The 27,063-nt window shown below is 40.6% G+C and overlaps 1 protein-coding gene across 10 annotated transcripts in view; it reads right to left on the reverse strand.

Moving 5' to 3' along the window:
* The window catches only part of NEDD4L (NEDD4 like E3 ubiquitin protein ligase), a 907,002-nt gene that overhangs the window by 148,619 nt on the left and 731,320 nt on the right, over positions 1-27,063 (reverse strand). For 4 of the 10 annotated variants that reach the window (XM_029579603.1, XM_029579595.1, XM_029579564.1 and 1 more), the window contains 4 exons: positions 26,905-26,964; positions 20,990-21,049; positions 19,662-19,721; positions 4,809-4,880 (listed from right to left, as the gene is read on the reverse strand). In XM_029579603.1, coding sequence (XP_029435463.1) covers positions 4,809-4,880; positions 19,662-19,721; positions 20,990-21,049; positions 26,905-26,964 — 252 coding nt within the window. Of the gene's footprint in view, positions 1-1,260; positions 1,321-4,808; positions 4,881-19,661; positions 19,722-20,989; positions 21,050-26,904; positions 26,965-27,063 lie in introns of all 10 variants that reach the window. The other 6 variants (XM_029579588.1, XM_029579580.1, XM_029579534.1 and 3 more) reach the window with 3 other exon arrangements.

The following is a 27,063-nucleotide window of genomic DNA, read 5'->3' on the forward strand; positions in this document are numbered from 1 at the left end:
AACTTTAGGCCTAGGTCGGAGAGGAGGCGGCAGAGTGGCAATAGATATATATTGAAGAATGTGGAAGAGAAAGAGGATCCTTGGGGAACGCCTTGAGTGAGGGGGATGTGAGAGGATTCCGAATTATCAATTCTTACAATGTACCCTCGACAGTTTAGTTAGGAGGAAAACCAGAGTAGGGCTGTGTCAGAAATACCTATCTCTGCTAAGCGGGTAATTAAAATTTCATGGCTGACCGTATCGAAGGCTGCCGAGATGTCTAGAAGGGCAAGGATGTACGATTTTCCATGGTCCATGCCTTTGAGAATGGTGTCAGTAATTGCAAGTAAGAGATTTTCGGTATTACGAGCTTTGCGGAAACCGAATTGTGCCGGGTGAAGGATGTTATTGTCTTCCAAAAAATCTGATAGCTGCGTGTTAACTACTTTTTCCAGGATTTTGGAAATGAAGGGCAGGTTGGAAATGGGACGATAGTTCGCAGGGTCACTGGGGTCAAGGGTGGGTTTTTTAAGGAGGGGTTTGACAATGGCAAGTTTGAGGGGATCTGGGAATTTTTCCAGTTGTGAGTGAGCAATTTATTATTTCAGCTAGGAGTTTTGCAATGACGGAGGGGATCGAAAGGAGTGCTTTCGTGGGGATGGTGTCAGAGATGTGTGAGGCCGGTTTAATCTTTTTTAGAATGGTTTCAATTTCCTTGGCAGTCGTCAGGTCAAGTGACATGAGCTTGACGTTCTTGTCATTGGGGAGAGGAACGGTGGGGGCGGGAATAGAGGGGAAACGTTGAAGGATGTTGGCAATTTTATTTCTGAAGTAAGTTGCAAATTCTTCGCATTTTTTGCTAACGTTCTCAGTGCATATCGGGTTCCGGAGACAGCCATAGTCTTTGCCCTCTTTCTGGACCAGATGAAGGGGTTAAAAAATGGGGAAAACCCACATACAGTTGCAAATAAAAGTTCATGATGCTACAGACATATCAAGTTGGAAGCTCAGAGCAGGAGGAAGGGCAAAAGCCAGCAAACTTTATTTGCTATATATATATATATATTTGCTATATATCTATATATATATAGATATATATATTATACATACACACACACATATATCTATATATCTATATATAGATATATGTGCAAACATTTAGTTCAGCAGCAGCAGCACCTTAACCATCTCAACCAGGATGCACCTAAAAATGAAAACATCTCTAATATTTTTAGACCACACGACTCTTCTTTGCAGATAGTGTGTGAGAAAGAATATTACCGTGGGTTCTGCACCACCTGTGACAGTTGAAGAACGAGGTCTCCTATCTGGGGCACTTGGCTGTTAAATGGATAATTAACGTTACAATTAAATGTATTTACAAATAAAGCAATACTGTGTTAAAATGTTTACATCTTAAATAATCAGAACCCATTTGTTAGATTTGAGTGTGAAACTACCATACAATATTAGTGTGGAGGGCAGAAGCAGTGTTAAATCTAAAGTGAATGGAGAAGAAATGCAAACAGGTAATCACTGATGACCAGGACAGGAAGAAAGTAATTGTGAATATTTACAACTCATCATCAGGGAACATTTCTGAGAGAGTTTACACTGTTCAGATTTTCATAGTACATGCAGTCAAAAGGCACATCTGGTAACTATTCTGGAGCTCTCTGTAGAAATGTTTACATTTCTAAGTCTACGGAGGGCATGATCAGTAAAGGGAAGACCTAGACAGAAGTCGTGACCTGCGCCAGGTGCTGGGAAAACAGACACACACATTTGCACAGCTGGGCATTTCTTTTTGGAGCTAGGATTTTAGTTATGACTTTCGGAACTCAATCACAGTTCATCGTGTTGGTGTGCATAAATAGGGCACAGTGACCTACAGAGAGCTGTGTATCCATTAACTGAAGGATCAAGAAAAACACTGCCACTGGAGGTCACTGTGCCTTGCTGAAGTCAGTGTTTTCTGATATAGAGTAAAAGTGTCAGTCTGATATTTGTTTTATGAAACCATCTCAACACAATTTTTATTTTTGTGTCGATTACTGCCTAATGGACAATAGTAAATTCTGTTTTTCAGTCATGTGTTCCTTTTTGAACTAATAAAAATCAATACATAATTGGGTTTGGTTGATCTCCAGATAAAATATCTAAAAGGCTGTTCTATAAATATATGCATGTGTGCATATATATGAACACATATCAATATACAGAGGTAGATACACAAGGCTTGGAAAAGAAAAAACAAAAAATTAATAAAATATGAAGGCTTTCAGGCAATAATTTGATCATCAGTGATTACAATCCCCATACAAGATTCTCAGTATGAGAAGGCAGTTCATGTTAAAGTACAGGTTGCTGAAGAGAAAATGTCATTAGCGAAGCAGAAAGCAAGACTCGTGCAGGCTCAGGGTAAAGTATACTCTCACCAAATTTCTAATACAGAAGGGACCATACTTCACTCAGTTTGTGTGTCCACGCACTACATTTGATTATTTGGATCAGTCATCATTAAAAAGACAGGAAAGCCAAGCCAAATTATCCCACCGGAAACACAAATGTAAATCTACAAATAAGCTGAAAAGTGCAGAGCTAATGTCACGCCACCAGACCTGTATATAGCATGAGCCTTGAACTTCTAATGCACAAATAAATACAAGTACAGCTAAATTTGCTACTGTTCAGGTAGAAATTGGGAATTTCTGTGTTACTGGAAGGAAGCTGGGGTTTTTTTTTTTTATTATATGCCTACAGCTGAATGACGTATGATGTTTCACTGTGCATTAAAATTAATGGAACGTAGGAGTGAATTAAATCAATTCTACAATACTAATTACACTACATGAACGCAAAAAATGTGGCAGCATTTCCAACTCCTTTTCAGAAAAGAAAAGAAAAGAAAGGAGGGAAAAAATGTAAGCCATGTTAATAAAATATTTTATAATACATATGCCATAGATTTTTTTATTTTTTTTTTTTAAAGGAACTTTAATTCTTCCTGATCTGGCCAGCATCCAAACAATTTAATGCCCCATTCAGGTTGTCGGACTCAACCAGAAGGTCAACATGGATTGTCCTTGGTTCATGGGTCAAACATTACATTTGACCTTAGCCAAAATGACCCTGTCTATGTTTCCTAAAAGGCTCCTCTTTTACAAAAAGAAAATGTACTATGTAAACCAACTCAGCTGGCATTTTCTATAATCGGAAGGGCACAGTAATGTCCATAATCTGGACTTAGAGACCACTCTCCTAGAGAAATGTCTTGCACTTAAAGCAATTAAAAGAAACAGCATCATGACAGCCCTCCTCTTTCAAACTGGGGCTTTCACTTCGGAGGGGAGCATGCGTGGTTAGCCACGCCGGCCTTCGTGCTGCTGGACACTGCTAGACAGAAACCATTTAAAGATGGGGTAAGGCTACGGCATTGGGTGCCCACCTTCTGTTCTAAAAAAAAAAAAAAAAAGGCCTTTATGTATGAGAGAGAATAGATTGGGACCATAAAGAGGAGGGCCTAGGATTAGAGGATGCAATAAAGTCAAACAGATGCAATTTGAAGGTTCTGGCCAGCGCAGCTGTTTAAGGCGCCCCTGAATTAGACGCTCCAGCTCTGCAATAATCCCAGTCTACAAACATACATTTGTCAAGTGACCCTTTCCGAAAGCAATGACTTTCTGCTCAATTAGTGGCCATATCTTCCAAATTGATGTCATATTGCCCTCCTCGGCCTCTGCACTGCTATTTCTACCTGGATGGGAATTACAAGAAAAGCAGCAGTTGCTACTAGATATGGAAAACTTTCCATTTAGCCCTTCTCTTCTGCCTCTGCCCCCTCCCCTCCCCCCCCCCCAAAAAATAAATAAAATGATTCCTACTCACTCCTGAGTTCTGGAAAAATACACTGCCAATGACAGAGAGAGACCTAGCTCTAAACACAAATATCCTTTTCCTAAAATTTTTTTATTTTTTATTTTTTTTAACTTTTATTTATTTTAAACTGTAGCTATTGCCAGATTGCATATCTGACTCATGCTGTTATAATGGATGGGCCCTGTAAACACTATGCAAAAAAACGGGTCAGAAATTCTTAATTAAACTGCTTCAGCGAAAGCCACCTTGAAACAGCCCAGGAGTGGTGACGTGCTATTGGAAGCAAACACAGCCCAGACGAGAGGAGAACTTTTTCCTGTTCATTGTTTGCTGTGTTTCTGAGTCGACACCACACATTATCTACAGCGGTGGCCCCCAGCCTGATGCTTGGGAGCTGTGTGTGGCTCTTCAAGGACCTCACTGCAATTGTTCTCACTTCTGGATTTATTATTTTCCTTCAGGGGTACAAGATGATCTCTCAAAATCCAAGATCAAGATGAACATTGGGACACAGCTTGGAAAGGATAAAGATTACTGATTTGTTTCGTTCACTTGCACATGTAGCCAGGGTTCTTATCTACGAACACCTGATTTTGGCTTTGTCAAGTGCCTTTAGAGTTATTCTCCTTTTATGAAAAATTAATATTTTAATAAAGGATTACATAATCAGCATGTAATATTTTATGTTCTACAAATTTCAGCTCTTTATTTAGTTGTATTGTACCTAAATCTGTACTAATTTTTCACTGCTTGTACTGACCCATATACATCTAATATTTACATCTAGTGTTCACCTAGAATTGTGCACATCACATTGACTACTATTAGCAATTTAAGGACATGCACAGAGATTTAACAATTGCCACAGGAAAAAGCTACTCTTGGAGCATGAGATAAAGGAAAAACAATAGAGTGCATAAGATAAGAAAAAAAATAATAATTTAGTTTACCATTAATAAGTGAGAGTGCTCAGCAACACCATCTGTTACACTGCAAGACCTTAATCTTGAAGGAGGCTCTCTCTGTTAAAATAAAAAAACATCAAATTCAAGAGTTACCATCTCTCAAAGGTCTGGCTTGTACTTTTGCCAGTACATTTCCTTTTAGTACTGATCAATTAACACAAATTTACAGTGTAGCTAGACTTTAATGTGGATAATTATCGAAGCAACTAAATCACAAAATGGGTGTTGTCTCTATAAAAGCTTGCTCTTTTCTACCTTGTGCTCTTCCTTAAATCCTTTTACTGAGGCATTGACACAACAGGCAAAAAAAAAAAGGAAGGAAAAATAAGGCTGTCATATGCTGATGCTATCATAACCACATAAAAATTAAGAGAATCCAATTCAGAAGAACGAATGTTTCAAACGTCAAGATGCACTATAACACATACTTCGGTCGCATAAGGAAAACGTGATATATAGTGTGGGATGGCATCCTCAGATTATGCAGGCTAGAAAAGAGACGGCTAAGAGGGGACATGACGAAAGTATAGAAATCATGAATATGGGTAAATAAAGGACAGTTATTTATCTTTTTAAATATTAAAACAAGGGGACATTCCATGAACCTAGCAACCAGCACATTTAAAACAAAAGAACTTTTTCACTCAACATATAATCAAGATGTGGAATCTGTTGCCAGAGGACATGGTCAAGGGGACTAGAATAGTGGGGTTCAAAAGAGGTTTGGACAAGTTCCTGGCCTAAAGAAAGCTATTGCTGTCTCTGGGAGTAACAGGGAATAGAGCTATTTAATGGGATCTGCCGGGTACTTGCAGCCCGGACTGGCCACTGTTGGAGACAGGATACTGAGCTTGAGGGAGCTGACATGGAATTTCTCACAATAAGTCACAATCAAATTATGCAGTTTGCATAACTCCAAATATCACTTGACCTTGGGAGGTGAGAGCTATAAACCCGAACACCATGCTTAAACTGTAAAATAAATTAATTCCCTTTCTTACACTGCATATGCACTAATGAAGCTGCTCAGTCATCATCCTAAGTCTTTCAAATACACTACAGATACTCAAGTACTATTAAAGAGCACCTAAAACCGAAGTGCATCTAGGTGTCTTGTTTCTTTATAGCGCAAGATCTTCCATAATGGCGGGTAAACATACAGCCCGGGTTTCAGAAGGGTGGAGTCCATCAGTGAAAAAGCCACTGCAAATTCAATAGAAATTACATGGAAATATGGCCTGTTGGTATGGAAAAAGGCACACGACTCATCCGAAACAATGTGACACAGTGTATGATTCATGGAATGGTGCTCATGTGGACCCTAACTGTGCCATAGATATTCCTGCACCAGTGGATTATTCCTTACTTGGTCCCCTTTCATGGCACAGTTTAACACTCACATATCCATGCAAGTCAGCCTGGCTAGAGGGAAAATTTCTAAAGTAGAACAGAGAGTATAAGTTACAGGCATGGTGTTATCTGCTTGCAAAAATAAGGGTTAAAGCCATGGGATGTCTTAAAAATTAAAAAAAAAAGTTTATGTTTACAAAAATCTAAGGGCCGGATTTTCAGGAGGATTTACGTGCATAACCGGCCTTACGCGCGCCGGGCCTATTTTCAAAAGCCCCGGCGGCGCGCATAAAGTCCTGGGATGCGCGCAAGTCCCGAGGCTTACAAAAAGGGGCGGGGTGGGGTCAGTGGCTCCTGGCACAGTGGCCATTTGCCGCTGTGTCAGAGATCGCGTGCCGGCAATCGGCCGGCGTGCGCAAAAGGTTAAACAAAAATTTGGGGGGGGGGGGGGGGGGAGGGAGGTCAGGTTAGGGGGAAGGGAACGGGGCAAGGCTGTGCAGCTCAGCGCCTTGCACACGCCGACCCTGGATTTTGTAACTTGTACCCTATGTTGTAATACAGGGGAGAGGTTGGGGGGGGACGGGGACCTGTGTTGGGGGTTTTATTTTAAAAAAATATTTTTCCTCAGGAAACAGCCACCTCCAGGGACAATTGGGGAGGGGAGGGTTGGGACAGGGGCTCTCGGAGTACCCCCAGGTTATACCGTTTGCCTTTGGTACCCGTGCACATCATTGGCAAATAGTGCGTACAAAAAAAGGATAGGAAAAAAAATCACAAAATGAAACAGACCAAGAGTTCCCAAGCTTCATGGGAGAATGGATCCTTTTTCAACCTCCAAAAGTTTTGTAAACCACCACAAGCTTGTCTAATTTTTACCTGCAGTTATGTGCCTTATATTGAAAAGTTATTACTGAAATAAAGAAATAACTATATGCACATCAGAGTCAACGATAATATATAAAACTTATTAAACAATACTTACTGACATAAAATGAATACATACAGTATAATTGCAAAGCACAGCCATAAATGTGTAAGAATGTACTTGTCAGTAATTTACAATCAGTAACTTAATCCAACTCTGACAATACTTGACAAACAAATGATAACTATACTTCCTACCACCCACACCAGGAACCTCGGAGTTATCATTGATAAAGAACTTTCTTTCAAGAACCACATAGCAAATAAAACTAAAGAAGGATACCACAGACTCTTAACCCTAAGACCATTTCTCAACCCCTACGATTTCAGAACTGTATTACAACTTCTTATCTTCTCCACCTTCGACTATTTCAACTCCTTACTAATTGGAATACCTTTTTCATCCCTCAAACCACTCCAAATACTGCAGAACTCAGCTGCCAGAGTCCTAACTGGAACAAAAAGAAGTGAACACATAACACCAATATTGACCTCACTTCACTGGCTCCCTATTACTGCACGTATTGCTTACAAATCAATGACCATAATCCACAAAATTCTAAACAATGATCATCAAGGTCTTTACACCCTAAACATAATCCCTCAAAATCCTCCAAGAAACCTACGCTCTAATAACTCAGGTTACCTAAACATTCCCCCTATCAAATATGAGCATCTGGCAACCGCAAGAGAAAGAGCCTTTTCAATTGCCTCACCTAAACTTTGGAACACCCTACCTAAATTCCTGAGAACCCAACACGACCTAAAAACATTCAAAAAAGACTTAAAAACACTAATGTTCCGCAAATTTTACATTGACCTTCAGACCTGATCATCCCAACTCTCAACTGAACTCTCATTTTTAAACCTCTAAATACATTCTCTTCACCCTGAACCTGCATACCCTCCTCGTCCAACCTAATAATGCTCTCTGGACTTGATATGCTTATTTCTGATATTGTTCAAATTGTTTTTACTGTTGCACAACTGCTAAGAAAAATGTATACTCTTGTAAACCGTTATGATGGCTCTACCGAATGATGGTATATAAAACTCAACAAATAAATAAATAAATAAATAAATAAATACAGGCCGATACAGTAAAAACCTCGGGAGAGCTGGTGCTTCGAGGCGAGCGCTTGCTCTCCCGACGTGCACCCAGGCCACTCTCCTGGGCACGCGATCGAGTATTTAAATGAGCACCTGCGGTAATAAGGAGGCGCTAGGGACACTAGCTCGTCCCTAGCGCCTCCTTATTGACAGATGTGGCGGCTGTCAGCGGGTTTGACAGCCGATTCTCAATTTTACCGGCGACTGTTCTCGAACCACGGGTTTGGAAAATGGACGCCGGCTAAATTGAGCATCTGTCTTCCAACCTGTCGGCCACAGGCCGATTTTAAAATGTTTTGGGTTTTTTTTATTTTTGGAGCCTCAGACTTAATATCAGAGATGTGAATTGTGTGATCGATCGTCTCAACGATCGATTTTGGCTGGGGGGGGGGAAGGAATTGGATCGTCGCGGTTTTGTTTTTTTTTTTTAAATCATGTAAATTGTAAATCGGGGGAGGGCGGGAAAACCGGCACACTAAAACAACCCTAAAACCCACCTCGACCCTTTAAAATAAATCCCCCACCCTCCCGAACCCCCCCAAAATGTCTTAAATTACCTGGGGTCCAGTGGGGGGGGGGGGTCCCGGTGTGATCTTCCACGCTCGGGCCACGGGTGTGTTAATAGAAATGGCGCCGGCGCCATTTTGGTTCCTGTCCCCCGACGTCACAAGCGCAGGAGATCGCTCCCGGACCCCCGCTGGACCCCCAGGGACTTTTGGCCAGCTTGGGGGGCCTCCTGACCCCCACAAGACTTGCCAAAAGTCCAGCGGGGGTCCGGGAGCGACCTCCTGCACTCGAATCGTATTGCCGTATTGCAAAATGGCCATACGGCCGGCGCCGTATGGCCATATTGCCAGTTTTTTCTGCTTTTCTGTACACTTTCCCGGTACCGGCCGAAATTAACTCCTGCCTTTGGGCAGGCGTTACTTTCTGTATCGCGCGGGAATAACTAATAGGCCCATCAACATGCATTTGCATGTTGCAGGCGCTATTAGTTTTGGGGGGGTTGGCTGCGCGTTTTCGACGCCCTATTACCCCTTACTGTATAAGGGGTAAAAATAGCACGTCGAAAACGCGTGGCAAAATGGGGCTAATGGTGCACTCGGCCGAGCGTACCATACTGAATCGGCCCGATAGTGTAACTATAGGCAGCTCCACAGCTGGATCTGGAATGACTAGGGGAGGAGAATGGACTGGTAGAGAGAGAGGGATGGGATAGCAGAGTGGGAGAAAGAGAGACTGACTGACAGGAATGGATTGTGGAGGAAGAGAGTCAGACAGATTGGTGGAGATGGACTGGTAGAAGGAGAAAAAGACAAGCAGAAAAGGACCGGTGGAAGGCAAGAGCGTGAGACTGGTGGGAATGGAGTGGTGGAGAGAAAGAACTGGTGAAGGGAGAAAGACTGGTAGGGATGGACTGAAGAGCAGACAGAGAGTGTGAGGGACTGGCGGGGAATGGGGAAGGAGGGATGTTTGAGACAGGCCCACTTCACAAAAAGGGAGAAGTGGAGAGATGTTTGGTGTGCATATTTCTCTCCCAACACCCTTGCATGGTGTTTCAATATTATTATTTATTTTTGCCAATAAATTCATCTGTGACAAAGAAACCGCACTGTTAGTTCAATCTTGGCAGGAGACAAGTGGCTTTTTCCATACCTTCCTCTTACCAAATTCCATGCAAGACATCCCTGCTCATAAAGCAAGAGGCACTGCCTCAAACATTTTGCACCATTGTCGCAAAGTGCTGAGCATCCCTAGAACCAGTAACAAAGAAAACCCTGGCCAGTTTCAACCATCTAGTAAAACTAGCACTAAAGTTACTCAACAGTATCAATCAATAAAAATTCTTCTGTATGGGAGTGAAGTCAGGAATCGATATAGGACAGGACAGAATCCCAATATAAAATTGGCACCTCAAGTTCTACAATACTCTGCCACTCATAGAAACTCTACAGGGCAGAAAAAGGCCATTTCCCCTTACCACTCACCACAGAAAAATAGTACTCAAATTCTGGTGGCACCTCGATAACAGCAACACAAACTTCCTCCACTATCAGGTGCATTGTATATTACATAATCCAAGTGCACACGCCGGGAACCGCACGCACACAGACGGCTGACCGCTACTTTTAAACATCAACCCCAGAGTCATTACCCTTACCCCCACAGTTCTAAAATTACCCTCCCTATGCCACAGCAGATGTTTTCTTTTACAACCTCTCCCCTGATAAAGATGCACAAAAGTCTGCACAAAAGTCTGTCCATATCTTACTCCACAATCCCTACCACATGCTTAGCCGCCCCCCCCCCCCCCCCCTTCCCAGGCAGAAATAGAAACTGTGGCTGGGCGCCACAGTGTGACGGGATATCACCATGCAGACTCGCTGCAATGCTGTAGATTCTATAACCAGCCAATTAATTCTAAAGCTCGATAAAATCCACATCCACTTCATGTGACCTGCAGATCCACACTCAAGGCCAAAATAATTTCGAAAAAGCAGTTGGAAAGGCCGACATTAAATAAGTATGAGTTCCCTTGTCACTTGAAATCTGTTGCATGGTTGCCAGGGCGACTGGCCAGTCCATCACAGCCGAATACATTTGATATCAAGCTGCACTTACTGTCCATTTATTTAGCCTCACTTTGATCATGCTGACAATGAGATTCCTAGGAGCACACACTCTAGAACCTTCCTCTCTGCAGATCGCAGCAACATCAGAACCATTTTGTGCAGCTGACCTGCTTCCCATGTCCATGCAATTTCTGAGGCTAATTTTCAAACCCCATAGGGTTTCACTTTGAAAGTCCCATGCTGGGCTGGTGCAAAGCATGTGGGGAATTCAAAATATCATTCCTGCATGTGCTTCGCTGGACGGGCTTGCCCTAACCCTGCTCCAAACGCTGCCCTTTTTTCTCCAGTATGAAGGTGTGGGGGGGTAAGTAATTTTCAATGGGTTTTTGTTTCTCCTGTGAGTCTCGTGATTATCATCCTTTGAATACAGCCGAGGCCCTTGTATACCATTGCTATGTCTATGGTTACTTGTTAATCACTATGTAAGGGGTGAGGGGCATGCAAGAGGTTCGACAGGTCCCAACTTCTCATGTTATCCTATCATCATATAAGAAACTGCATGAACCAATTATTCTACGGCAAAATCATATCTATTGCATAGTGCTGAAATGTTTTATATTATTTATATATATATATATATATATATATATATATATATATATATATATATATATATATATATATTCTTTCATATTAAAATGCATGCAATACAACTCTGCAATTACTTCAACACCATCTTTTAAATCAATTCTATGATGAAGCACCTAAGCAAAAGAGAATCTGCATTAAAGACCTAGTTATTTATACGAACCCTTTACCTGTTTGCAGTAGTGTGTGAAAAAAATGGATTAGCAGGGATTCTTCACCACCTGTGACAGCTGAAGAGTGAGCTCTCCTATCTGGGCCACTTGGATGTTAGATGACAATTAATGTTATCATTCAATTTGTGCATTAAAGGGACTGATTGTGAACACATTAAAGCTGAGAGCAGGAACACCGTTAAAGGCGGTCACTGTAAAAGCAACAAACTATGGAGGTTGTGATTATTGCTCATAGGTGCCAGCTCCATGGGTAGATAAATATCCTCCCCCGCAATGTCAGAAGCTGCGTGATCTGGCTCCTGGGTCACCTCTTCATTCATCCAGGGCGCCACGGCCCTTGAGAGAGGAGAATGAAGAAGTATTGCGGGAGAGCAGACCAGACAACTGTCTATTATTGGAGGTGCTCAAGCACCCACAGAGCAGGCTCCTATATCTTCTATTGAAACAAGAAGTCATTTTGCACAGATGCTGACATATACAAGCTTTTCACCCCCCGTCTTCGCCTTCCTTCAGGAGAGAGGAGGTAGATTTAGAACTCAGAGCAGCACATCTTTCATGGGCAGCTGCACACAGCAATCAAGAGATCGATATCAATGGGTTTGTGGAGGGGGAGGAAGGAGAGGGGGGGGGGAATAAAAGCACACGTCCATGGTTGTAGAAAATTCAGAGGCTTCCATGTTGTCATAAATCCTGCTTCTTGACTGAGTCCATTAGTTTTATTATCCAGTAGCTAGATGTATTGAAGATCCCAGGTTTTCCGTTCTTATTCGGTTTTAATGAATCCTGACAGTACCAGTAAGTCCAAGGGGGTTGGGTTTGGCAGTTCCACAGGTGTAACTGGTGAACCTGTGATGGTTCATCCTGGAATAGTGCTAAAGAAGGTAGATTCAGTTTTTGCGAGGCATCTGCTTCTTGACCTTGAGTGACTGGACTATGTAAGAGCAGTGGTCAAATCCTACCAACTCCTCGTGACCTTGGGCATTGCCTCAAGTAAAAACTTAGAGCCTTATTTTACTAAGCATTTTTCCCCATAGAGACAGAATGGGAGAAAAGTCTTAAGAGATGAATTTTAAAAGCCTGACACAAGCCAAAACCGGGAGATACGCGAATATATGTTGGGCTGGCGCACACTGAGCGGATTTTAAGAGCCATCTGAGTATGCACGTATCTCCTGCTATGCGCAGAAATGAAAAGCTCCCAAAAGGGGCGGGACATGGGCGTTCCTATATTTCATCTTGAAATCTGCACGTAAATACTTACGCGCACATAGTATTTACGCCTGTGCGTGTAAGTGTGGAGTCCCCCTGCTGCGTAACTTTACTTCTGCTACGGACAGCACACAAGTTGCAAAACAAAAAAACTACCAAATAAAGCTGGGTTTTAACAGGGGAGAAGGGAGCCTATTAAAATAGGAGATCTGGAAGTCCTATTCCTTACCTGGGCGAACTGAGAACGAATTGGTAAAACCGGTAATGGCGTCAGTGCATGTCTTTTAAAATCCCTCCACTTACATGGTAGAAGTGGCATTTGCACGCATCCACTTAATATTGCGCATTCAGGGTATTTAATAACATGCGCACATATATGCGTGTGTGTTATAAAATGGCCGCGTCCCTGGGTGCGAGCCGATGAATGCACACACGTGTGCGCCCACTGTTTAAAAGTTATGTCTTAGTGAATCAGGCTCTTAGACTGTAAGCCCTCTGGGGACAGGGAAATACCTACAGTACCTGAATGAAATAGCTGACCAATCACAAAAAGCATAATATATTTTTAAAACACCAATTGATAAATATATAAATAAAAACCTGTGTCTTGATGTGAAGTTTGGAAGTTGTTTATAGTAATAGCTCTGAAATTGTTTTTAAATTTCATTTTTGCTGAGTACTGTGGAACCTAAGAAATGTTTCAGAGCATTGATATCACAGATACACAGAAATCTTCCTCTATACTGTAAGTATTTTCCATGGGAATAGTGTCTTCAGTTTGGTTTGTCTTCCATATATCATGACAGGTATAAATTTTACTCTAAAGCCGATATACGTTGGGTATGATATCAATCTCTCAAGTTTATTGCTAGTGCTAGTTTCCACATGATCCATTTCTCCATTTGCCTGGCACAGTGACCTTGATGAATGAAGACTCTGTAAAGCAAGGAGAGCCGTCTCTTGTCTTTTCATTGAGCATCTGCTTGCCGGTCTCAGCATACAGTGCAAAACTTATGCCAATGATATCCAGTTCTTTGTTTCATATTCCAGCTCCTGCTCCAACACTGTACCTTCTGTAAGTCTTTATATTTCCACAATCCCACAATCATCTTAAACTCAATACTTCAAAAATAGAAATCTTTCACTTATCCACAATCCCCCAGGCAGCCTGCAGCCCTCCCTCTCACTTAACCTTCAATGGCTTCTCTATTCCGCTATTAACAAAAGCCGGAAACCTTGGAGTATCTCTTGACTCTGACCTTTCCACGACTACCCATATATATTCCGTAGTAAAGAACTCTTTCTATAAATTACATATGCTTAAACATCTGCACCCACTCCTCCACCCTCCTGATTTCCTCCGATATTTTTCAGATTAGACTATTGCAATGCTTCTTACCTTGGCCTTCCCAACACCCCTCTCCGGCTCTCACAATTAATTCAAAATACTGCTGCTCGCGTCCTTACGGTACTTCCAGCAAAAACCATATAACTCTTATACTGTATTCCTTACAGTGGCTCCCAGTCAACCTCAGGATCCAATAAAAGATCCTATCCATCATTCATTCTCTTATACACAATCCCTCTTCTGTTTGGCTATTCTCTGCCCTCCGTATATACCAACCTAATAGACAATTGCGATCTCAAAACAAATCTCTTCTTGAAAGCACCTCCATTTGCCTGGTTAGACTTGACATAACCAGGAAATGTGCCTTCTCTGTCGCTGGTATTTTACTTTGGAGCTCCATACCAGATTCATTACGCCAGATAACAATTTGTAAAGACTTCAAAAAAAGTTTAAAAACCCCATCTGTTTTCAAAAGCCTTCAGTTTTCACCTCTCACATTAACCCCCTCCCCAGCCAATCTAAAAAATGTCTCTTACTTTTGTTACTTTGTTTTATTATACCTTTTGTTCTTATTTTATGTATTTTATGCTATTATGTATGTTTTTACCTGTAAATCGTTTTGACCAATCTGCAACTGTAAAGGCGGTATACAAATAATTTTAAATAAATAGATATGTGATGGCACTGAATATTTGACTGTAGACTACTGACTTTTTAGTATGCATTGGATGGAAGCCATGCTTCTGAATACAAAATGTTACTCCTGTATACTTCTGCAGAGACAAATGAAGGAGGATACCTTCAAGGAATTGAAAATCATATATAATAACATCTATGAATGAAATGCTTTAATTTGTCCAATAAAAGATATCATAGCCTCCAATCTATCCCATCTTTCCTAGGAGCAATACAGCAGCAATAATTCAATACCTCTCTAAAACCTGAGTGACTGTCACTGATGATGATAGTTTGGTACTTGTTACCCTAAAAATGCAAATTTTGGGGCCAATGTCCCAAAGTGTGTAAACATTGTCTGCTAACTTGCATTAATGATCATGTTAATCAAGTGCAAATGTGTTTTGCATTAATTTAAGCATGTTAGAGATAGCAAGTTAGAGCTGACATTATAGCAAAAAGGCAACTACACCTCCTTGAGTGTTTTTGTACTGAGTCTGTGTTGATTTTGTGCATTTTAAGATGTTTTATTTTTTATGCCCTAAAAGGTAATGCTAGTTTGCATGAATTTGTTTCTCATGCCCCGATAAGGATAGATTTGTTTTTAAAATGCATTTATATATGCACTACCGTTTAACATACTTTAATATAATGGCCCTTTGATGTGGACAAAAGTGTCACTCTGTTGGGTCTAGGGAAAATGCTTTGCCGGTATTATGTTTTCATCATGCTATATTTCTGTTCTTTCATAACTTTATCCAAGTAGTGTGGCTGCTTGTTACATTTCTTGACTAGCTTTCAGGTTGGACACTCTCTTCATCCGGTCAAACCAAAGGTATCATCATCCTGCCAATCAACTTTACTCTAATCTGGAAGAATATTTCCATAAGATAAGACAAGACTTCCAGCTCACTGGATTACAAATTCCAATGAAAGAACATTCATTTCATCTGATCAACTGGGCAAAACAGTAAATTAGACAACGACATACAGAGGTTCACACATACAGTAAAAATCACAGCTTTCCAGAAAACAGAAGAAAATCTATATAAAACTTTTCTTTACTAGAAAGAATTTCAAGAAAATGCCCCTTTTTCACGTGCGCCTTCTATATGCAATTGAAAATCCCAAACCTGGAAACCCTGCAGACCGACCATTTCTGGCACTGGCTTGCTTGGAGAGGAAATTTCTTGGCTACAGAAAGAATTCTCAAACCCTTAGTACAAAACACAACAGCCTCATACAAGATACCAGGACCTACCTACCTCAGGAACTGACTCACTCCTTACAATCTCCCCTGGCGGCTGTGCTTACTACCTCAGGCCTGCCTAGTGGTTCCAGCTCTCGAAGAAATAGGGCTCAGGAAGAACCTTTGTAGGAGTTGTCCCGACCCTATGGAAATCTCTGCCACTTGAGATCAGGCTTGCCCAAGATCATCTCATCTTAGCTAACCAGAGCAGCTTCCGACTTGCAGAGAGAATCATGAACTTTGACCAACGCCCTAAACCACACTCTGGTACTACAACAAAGAGCACAGCTTGAACACATAAGATATGCCATACTGGGTCAGACCAAGGGTCCATCTAGCCCAGTATCCTGTCTCTCAACAGTGGCCGATCCAAGTCACAAGTACCTGGCAAGTACCCAAACATTAGACAGATCACAAGCTACTATTGCTTATTAATTAATAGCAGTTTATGGATTTTTCCTCTAGGAACTTATCCAAACCTTTTTTTAAACCCAGTTTCACTAACTGATGTAACCACATCCTCTGGAAATGAATTCCAGAGCTTAACTATGCGCTTAGTGAAAAAGAATTTTCTTTGATTTGTTTTAAATGAGCTATTTGCTAACTTCATGGCGTGCCCCCAACTACCTCCAATACCTAAAATCCCGCTAACTACCCTACATTTTTTTGTTTTACAACTTACCTGCTCTCTGGAGCAGCAGCATGCTACTCACTCCCTATGGCAGCTGACTCACATTTAATCATGCTAATAACGACATTGCAGAGGTATACCAATTTTAGTCTATACTATTCTAAACCTAAATTATTGTAACCATGACTATGCTTTATGTTCAATTTCACGCACCTGAAATATTTGTGTGTTTGATCTGTTTGATATTTGCACTGATAGATATACCATCTCACTGTTATAGTGTATTTAAGTATATCTGTGCTAATTTATAAATATGCATCTACACTATTTGTATTCCCAATTACCTACTGTGAATCCATTTTCTATTGTAACACACTAACTCTTTGTGCTGGAAAAGCATGCTATAAATAAACAATGATGATGATGACATTCTGAACAGTTTAAAGATAAAGAATATTACACAGCTACTGCTGAAACTCTCCTGATCAGAATGATACAGCAACATTCCCCATGCAGATGGCATAATTTCATATTACAAATGTCTGACTACGACCACTAGTACACACCAGAAAACATTATAAAATTAATTACATTTATCCTGACCCACATCCACTTCAGCGTCAACAACATCATCTATTTACAGACCATGTCTACTGCTATGGACAACTAGGATGGCATCACATATGCAAAACTTTTATGGCAAAACTGGAAAAGATATTATTGAATGAATGCCAGACTAGGCCTTACAAATATCAGAATATGGATCACATTTTTATGATTTGTACTAAGACAGTAACTTTCAAACTTCCATGCGGGTGTTTATGTGCGCACGTTCCTGACGCGTGCACATGGACGAGCTGATTTTATAACACGCGCGTAGATGAGAACACAAGATGTGCCATACTGGGTCAGACCAACGTTCCAAAGTACTCACATGCATCCCGTCTCTGCCGGTGGCTAGCCCAAGTCACTTGAAAAGTACACAGCAGATGTTAATAGTAACATCCATGTCATGTTGCTCACTCCCTGAACTAAAAACAGCATGTCTGGCTCATAACTGTTAATGGATTTATCATTCACAAACTTGTCAAATAATTGTTGTCTATTATATAGCTCCACACCATGCATCATTTTATACACTTCCATCAAATTCCCTTTGTAAAAAAAACCTGTTTTAGGACCAAACCACCCCATCAATAATCTTATAAACAGGATACTAAAGAGAAAATGCAGAATTATCCAAGAAGATAAGGCATTTAAAACAAACATTAAAATGAATTAGAGACATGCGCTCACTCACCACTACCAGACAATTTTGTCTCTTGTCTTTTTAATCACTCTGCTAATGCATCACTGCCATCCCCTTCACTGTATTGGAATCTGCGATTCACTTGTATATTGAGGAAACATTTCTCCTTGCTCTCTTAATTTTGTTTTGATCTGATAAAGCGTGTGTTGACACCTTGAAAGCCAGCGCCGAAGAGGGCAATTTTCAAAGCCATTTTCCTTGGGTCCAGCAGTGCTGTACTCACAGAAAATGGCGTATTTAAAATCCGCCCCGCTTCAGTCTGCGGGCAAACTCATGGGTGAATATACCTGCTCACCCTTTTGAATTTTTAAAAGCACGCATGTATTTTTCCTGGGGGAAACTAGCCGCAGGTGTGCGGGTAGTTTCTCTGGGAGAATTTTAGAAACGAAAGACTGCGTATACTTTCACTCTGAAAACTGTGGCAAAGTCCTCGGGTCAAGAGTAAATGGGGATTTTTGAATCCGCGCGGGCAGTTAGAAAGTTATCCCTGAATGTATGTATTTTAATAGCCCGTTATCACATTATTATTTTTTGTTTTGATCTTTATTTCTGTGTAGATAACTGCCAGACACTGTGAACAACGCAGTAACTTGTGGCGGCTCAGAGCAGGGCTTCACCGTGTAAAATCTTACAGTGCAGTGTATGATATTGGGCTTTTTTTTTTAGCCCGAGAGGCGTGGTCACAATGATGGGATTGGAATCTGACATTCTCACTTGCCAAGACAATAAGGGGATTTAATGACCTGGACATATCAGTTCTCAGTATATAACAGTTACAGAGGGAACATTTCAAAAGGTATTTCCGCAGGTAAAATCGCCTGTCTGAAACCTGCCCAACCTGTAGGTGGGTGAGATTATGCACATCGTTTCATAAGGCTGCATTCTATGGAGACTTCCCCTACGGCAGGGTTAGGTCGGGGGAGAAAGCTATGACATTTCAAGTCAAGGGTACGCACTCTTCAGAAGGGAGTGGAGCTTCCCAGAAATGTCCTTCCCCACCAGACAAGGGTCTTTCAGTTGTACAGTTATTTCAGGAAACTTGGGACGTAATCCAGCATATTTCTTTCAACAGCATCACTAGCCAGATTCTTCAAAACATCAACTTGGCTATTTCTTAGTCCTGCTGCTTTACTCCTTTTGGTTTCAGATGCCAGTTCCCATTTCTTTTTTTTAATCTTAAATTTTTATTTTTTTTACATAAACGTGTACTCATTTTTGTTATAAAATGTGCATCTTATATTATGACGATGCCTCAAGTTCCTTCTCCAAGCCCGTTCTTATATTCAGGCAACGACTGTGAGCTTGATGTATATCGGTGGGATATCGCAGGGAGCTCTAACGAAACGTGTGACAGCAGCACCCTAATTTACTTTTAGGCCTAAGAGAAGGAATGAATAAGTAGGAGAAGTTTTCAAAACTCTAAAGACCAATAGCTACGTAGAAATAAATATAAAACCACCCAAAACAGTGAAATCTTAATCAATTTTTTCATATTAAATGACAATTGGTTTATTCTTGTTTTCCCTTCTGGCAATGCTGCTTTCAGTTAGCTCAATGATGCATCAGCGCATATCTAAGATCTTTCAAGCTTTTCAGACAATCCCTCTACCTGATTGTAGACATGTGAGAAAGAATATTACCGGAGATTCCTCAACGCCTGTGACAGTTGAAGACCGACGTCTCCTATCAGGAACACTTGGCTGTTAAATAATTAAATGTTACAATAAAATATGCTTAAAAAGACAACTGTATTTTATTGTCATATCGCAAATAATCAGCGGCCATCACCATTTGTTGGACTTGATTGCAAACATGTTAGTGCTGAGATCAAGAATGTAAATTGAAAATTATCATAGTGAAAACAGAAAGCCCATCACCAATGAACATGGACGAGAACTTGTGCTAAAAATGGCAAATTTTTTTAAGTACCAGGCTCTGCTGCTACATTTTAGGGAAAATATTTCATTATTTCAATTCCCTTTATTGGAAGAATGCAGTATTTAGTTTCTATGGGGGAATTCAATAACTTGTGACTGCTCAAGGCAAATCTGTGGTAAGGAATTTTTTTTTCATGATTATGGAGCCGATGTTGAGTTGAGTTTGGAATCCCATGTCCTGATTGGCAGAGGTATTAAGAAGTGGGAGTCCATGACCTTGAACTATGTGCTGCCAATCCCAAACCATTTTACGGCTCAGATAACTGAACCATTGTAATTTGATGACAAATACTCCTAACAATTACTTGGCTAGATATGCATTTGATCATAATTTTTCAGAACAAGAACATTTGCTCTTCTGAAGGGAATGCAATATCTTTGAAATGCCCTTTCCCATCCAACAATACTCCTCTAACTGCATGGACATGCAAATCAGATCTATAGGATGTTACCCAGCAGCATCTGTTAAAGCAGCAGTATCAGGAAAATTCTTTAAAATATCAACTTGATTCTACTTCTGCTTCGTTTTTGTCTCTTTTCCAGGTCTCCTTTCCATTTTGACAATATGTTTTTCATAAACAGGTACAGTACTTTAGTAAAATAATGTGTGCATCTTATATTAACACCTACAATCCTTGTTTTCAAAAATCAACTTCTCAGATTCATGCAATAAAGTATGAACTATTCATGTTTCATAGCAGTATAATGTCTACATGGTGTTTTGGTAAGGAATATTCACAGTGACACCCTCATTTATATAGCGCCATAGAGACGAAGCAGCTAGATAGCTAATTAATTGCTAAGTAGGAGTGTTCAGAACTTTTAAGAACTAGTACCCGCTTAGCAATCAAAAATTAATTGCAACAAAAAAATTGTATCAGTGAAGTTGTTTATATTTCCCTAGTACTGGTGCTTTAAACCAACGCACTGATGATGCATGAGAGAATCTTCACCAAGGATGTCCAATGTTGCGCAAGTTTCTCAAACAGACCCTCCACCTGTTTGTATCAGTGTGTAAGAAGGCACATTACCGTTGGTTCTTCAGTATTTGTGACAGCTGAGGCACAAAGGCTGCTATCAGGTTCACGTGGCTGTCAAACAATAATTCATGTTACAATTCAATATATACATATTGTTTATATTTTCTGTTCTCCCATCCAAAGTTGTCAGATTCTGCCATCATTTTGCTAGATGTGATCACGGGCATGTAAGTGCTAACAGGAATACTGCTACCCACAGTAAACGACCACGAGTGTAAAATGAGAGAGCTTGTCACAGATGACTACAGCTACATATTTGTTGAAAGAAATGCCAAGCTACTACTGTAATTGATAAAAAGGTTTTGTTAATGAATTTGTAGGATTAGGTTTCATTCAGTCAAAATTCCTGAGCATCTGAAATGGGCAAATTTTGGCAGATATTCAGCCTAGTCTGGAGGTATTTGGTTCTGTCCTACAGGAATTCACTCTTCTGCATGATATGCACAAAACTGAATTTTGCAGAGTAAAGACTACGCTGTTTAAAACAACCCTCTACCAATTTTGCAGCTGGTGAGAGAGGGAGAGCGAGAGAAAATATCAACATGGGTTGTTCATTACCTGTGATAGCAAAAGAAAAACCTCTTCAATTGGGACCACTTGGCTGGTAAGTGATAGTTAACATTGCTATTAAGGAACATTTCTTAAGGTGATGCAATGTTTCATTTTCATATCTTAGCTAAATGAGTTTCCCTACACACATTTAACTATGAACTTTTATGCATCTGCATCATGGGGGGAAAGTTTATCATCATCGCAGATCAAAGTAGAGCTGTCAAAAATAAGGTACCAGTAAGACCACTACTTTGGAACCATGTGGCTGAAGTTATAATGTAGAGCTGATTTAAACCCAGGGTAGACTTAAATTTTGTTTTGATGCTGAACTATAAGCACATTTGTTATTTTATTGGATATTGTCTGTTAAGCAAAGCTTGAGAAAATTAATCTAGAGAACAGACCTAACCTAGGATTGGCCATGTTCTCTATCGTCTGGGATGTAACTTGAGAACCCACAAATAGTCACAGTAGTCAAATGATTAGTGTGTTTGTTTTTTTTAAAAGCAAAACAGAGCTGGCATTAGTAGTTACCTGGATCCACTGTTAATTTCTTTTTCAAAACTTGTATTTTCTGAAGCTAATCTAACTGAGGTAGGCCTTGTCCAGACAGCTCCTGCATATTCATTGTGACTATCCTGTAAACCTGACTGGTTAGGTGTGCCCTGAGGACTGGGCTGAGAAGCATTGGTCTAAAGGTGTATCAGCTAAGCTTTAATGCAAAAATCCAAGGGTAAGAAAGCAAACTAATAATTTTATTGATACATGTCATAACTTTCCTGTTACTTGTTCTGCCCTTTCCCCAAATGATTGCCAGCATTGATATCCCCCCCCCCCTCTCCCCTAATGTAGCTAGAGTGGCTACCAGACACGAGGCAACCCTGACGAGTTCATCCATTCTGGTTTTGCCCCATTGCACTATAGATTTGTAGTTCCAATTTCTCCAGGAAAGGCAGAACTGCACACTCTTAGATATAAAACCATAACTGGATCAGCCTGAAAATGTAATTGTAGTGTAGTGTATAATGTGGCTAGGCCACATTATACTATAAAAAGAGGAATACTACAGATATGGGAGATTCAGGGGGGGGGGGGGGAACAAACACTTACAAGTAACAAGAGGGTCCATCCCCAAATGGATGGCTCAGTGAGGAGCAAAATAAAAGGTGACTCAATGAATCACTGGAGGGAGGCAGTTCTTACTGTTAGGTCTAGAGTATTAGAGCCGGGTGCTTTTTTTCTTCTCCAGTTTGCCTGCACATGTATTATTAAATACCAGAATGTTTCAGATTTATTTTTTACCTTCACAGCTCTCCTCTTTCTTGCGAGATAAAGCACCATCTGTCTTAAGCTCTTCTATTGCTCCTGATAGAGCATAAGAGTCTAGCACTCAGTCTGTTTATATTGGTTATGGTCTCTGTATGCGCTAGTTCTTTTCCTGTATTGATTGGAAAGAAAGTTTCCTGAGGTTGTGGACATGGATCCTGCTAGAGGACTCGGACTATAAGAGACATTATTATTTCTATTTCGCTTTCCTTTTTGAGTATTATTATTTCCTTCCTTGTCTCTTTGATTGCAATTCAAGTTATTTTCTTCTAATGTTTTTGGAAAATTCATAAATAAAATAAATAAATAAGGAACAGTGCTGCAGCTATAATTACCCCTAGAGCCATCCAGAGGAAAGACTCCAGGCAAGGCCTGCAGCTTGGAAAATCTCCGCGCAGAACAAATTGCCACAAGAAACATCGCTTTCAAGGTCAGTAACCACAAGGACAGGCTACACACAGGTCTAAATGTAGGACCCACTACGAAATCCAAGACCAAATTTAGATTCCATAAGGGTACTAGAAACCGCAAGGGAGGACGAAGACGTTTCACTCCTTTCAGGAAAGAGACCACATCAGGATGAGCCGACAAAGAGCCACCATTCACCTGACCCCTGAAAAAGGCGAGTGCCGCTACTTGTACCTTTAAGGAATTAAGAGCCAAACCTTTAATAAAGCCATCCTGCAAAAATTCTAAAATGAGCAGGATCATGGCCAAATGAGGAAGAGCACCTCGATCCTCACACCAGGCCTCAAACACTCGCCAAATTTGCACATAGGCCAAGGAAGTGGAGAACTTTCTAGCCCTAAACAAGGAGGAAATCACTGCCACTGAGTCCCCACGTTTCAGCAATCGAGCCCTCTCATGAGGCAGAGCTCAGGCGTCCCAAAACTAAGCGCCGTAAAAACAATGTATACGCACAATGTAACTTGGGCGCACAGGTAAGCATGCAGCCACTTAAGGCGCCACTTATCTCAGATGCGCAGAATACAAGGCTCAACTATGCGTCCAAAAACTGGACGCACAACCTGGATGCACAGCTAGACACACACGCTGAACTGACAATCCTGCAGCAGGCAGACTAAGAAAAGCATGCGAAATACTGTTGTAGCCTACCACGTGGTGCGCAGCGAAAATGACACAGAGCGGTGCCTAGCCTACAGAGGCTACTTAATCCACCAGGCTGCCAACGTCCCTCGACCTCCCACAGAGCGGGCTGAATGTCAGAACGGTGTGCCGGGCATGGAGACCAGGAAAAAAAGGAGGAAGACCTATGCTACAAAAGCCTCCTTTTACGTCTCTGTAAATACATATATTCTATTTTTTTTTTAAACTTACCTGACTGAGTACAGAGATGGTCTCTGGCTGTGGGGGGAGATGACATGTGCCCTCACTGCCATGCTCAGCTTCCTGCACCCACTGCTTTTCAGCAGCTAAGCCCATGCAGGCCACAGAAATCACCTCAGGAATTCTCAACTGGGGGAGAGGGCCTTTCGTCATCACCGCAGGAGAGCGGGGCAATGTAATATCCTTAATTCTCCTTTTACAAAATCAAGCAATCCCCAGTAGGGAGATGCACATCCATCATCTGCTAGAGATGGAGAATACTGGCAGGCTGAAGTCACTGCAGGTATATATATATTCTGTGACATCAGTTTATTCCGTCTCCATCTGCTGGTAGAGGTGCATAACCCACTTGTTCTGGATTCATCTGACTGGACTCTAAGAAACTTTAGTTGGACTAGCTTCAGAAAGCAAAATTTATACCACAATGTCTTATAATTAAAAGTATTGCAATCAGAACCAAAGTTAACAATGGATCCAGACAGCTACTAATGCCAACTCTGTTTTGCTTTTGAAAACTGCACAATAAATCATTTGACTACTGTGACTACTTGTGTGTTCTCTGGCTGAATCTCAGATTGCCTATTTACTTAAAATGGAAGGATGTGTAGAGCAGGTCACTAAAAATTATTCCATTCTGTTAAAGAAATCTGTTGGCTTCTTCTCTATGTAAAACCATGAAGTGTCCGAATCCTTGTGCATTAATTACCAAATGTGGCACTTTTTTTTGGGTCTCCTGCACTATAAACACAACACTATTTCAGCAGCGTTTGTTGAACTATACTCCTCCAAACACTCAGCACCTGAATCAAAAGAAATGCAGACCCTCCATGTTTAGCAGACCAACCCTGCACCTGCCTGCAAATAATGGTTGAGAAAGTTTATTCTTTAGAGGCTGAGCAGGAAGAATGAGATCTTCAGACTTGTGGAATGCAGCTGCTAAATGGTAGTCACTACAACTGAAAACATTTATTGATGATACAGTGTTTTCTTCTCAAGTCTCCAACAATCAGGGGCCACCACCATTTTGTTAGAATTGATTATGGACATATTAGTGCCAAAATCATGCATACAGTTAAAGTTAGAGGCAGTGACTGCAAAATCAAATAGTCAATCACTGATCCCCCCAACTATTATATTTTTGAAAGAGACCATTAAAAAGTTGAAAAATAAATTTTAAAACCTGTTTTTCTCCTCAGAGTCTAAACATTTCATGGGTGTCACTGCCTCTAACTGTGATATAATGCATGCCGCATAACAAACCAACTTCTGTCTTTAGCAATACATTTAAATTCTCAACTGCACTAATATTAAAGACCTAAAGCAGGCAGAAATAGTGAACTTTCTAAAGTATCTTAGCTGTACAGCATCATAAACTGGACAATTCATGACACCCCAAGCTTCCCAGTGTTTCACTGGGATGCACACAGCTTTTTTCCCCTTAGCCCACTGGCAAAAAAAAAACCCAAAAAAACCCCCAGTTCTTTTTAACACACTCTTTTAAACACGCTCTTCCTCTTCTGAGGCTAGCTGATTCAAGGACATAAAAGGAGTCCATCACTCCTCATACAAATAAGTTAGCCACCATTAGCTATGAAGAATGGGCTTGGGTTGCTTTGCATGGCATCCTATAGCTACCCATCTAAAGGTGAATTTCAATCCACACTTTGAAGGCAGTGGGGAGCTCGGTCTTGTGACCTGCATAATGCAAAGCCCCTGAATAACCTCCAGATCAACAGAGGAAATTCATAATGGCTGCCCCTTAGTCTTCTTTAATTAACTTGACCCTTAAGGGTTCTTGCTAGCTTTAGAAAGCTGAAAAATAAAACTAAATCTGTATGCATCTCTCTCAAGTACTACCAGTGGAAAAGCCTCTCAGGGTAAGGGCTATGAATATTTTAAATGGATAAAGTAATTTGCTGAGAATAATGTACTCGTTTATATGTAAGACAGAGATAATCCAAATTAAATCTGCGAGAATGCCTTCTACAGATGTATTTACTATTACAAAAACAGGTAGTACATATTTCTTAGCAGTACACAGCATCATATTAGGTTCTTCTTGTCTGTGTTGCAATAAAAGCAACTTATACGTGCATGTCCAAAATAGTTAGCCAAGAAAAAATTGCTTCTGATTCAGCTCAATGCAATGCCCTTAGTCCTTTCTGAAATCTGTGTATTGGGTAATCATTTAGTATGTGGCCAGTAGTTTAACCTATATGACCATGTTCACAAGCAAAGCTGCCTTTAAGATCATAGTAGGAAGGGCCAGGGCATGAGAAGGCTTCCCCAAAGGCATTTTGTCAAGATGAGAAGAGATCAAATGCCTGCTGAACCACCACCCAGACATCTCAGAAGCAAGCTATTCCATTTCATCATGGATCACTTGCTTAGAGATATTTTAAATGGACTAAAAGTAACTATTTGACAAAATATATGTAATTACGCCTTTAAAATGTAGTAGTTTTGCATTCTATGTTTGGTAATGCTTTACAATGCTCTTTCCTGATTAACAATTCTTAGTTTGAAAGTTACCGAATATACATGCTTTTAAACCAAAGTGGAGGGAAGAAAATTAGTGCTGTTGCTTTAGAAGACCAACCAAAGAACCAAAGAAGGCACCAGAATGAGAGAATACATAGGAAAGCCCTTAAATGCAGAACGCATTTAAGAAAGATCATTACCGTTGGCTCTTCACCACCTGTGACTGTTGAAGAACGTGGCCTCCTATCTGGGACACTTGGCTGCCAAATGACAATTAATATTGCAATGAAATAAATAATACTCATTTAATTTAAATAGCTATATACTGCTTCCTGGTTTACAATGGTCATTTTAAAAAT

The sequence above is a fragment of the Rhinatrema bivittatum genome, chromosome 1 (assembly GCF_901001135.1).
Source record: "Rhinatrema bivittatum chromosome 1, aRhiBiv1.1, whole genome shotgun sequence".
Lineage (NCBI taxonomy): Eukaryota > Metazoa > Chordata > Amphibia > Gymnophiona > Rhinatrematidae > Rhinatrema > Rhinatrema bivittatum.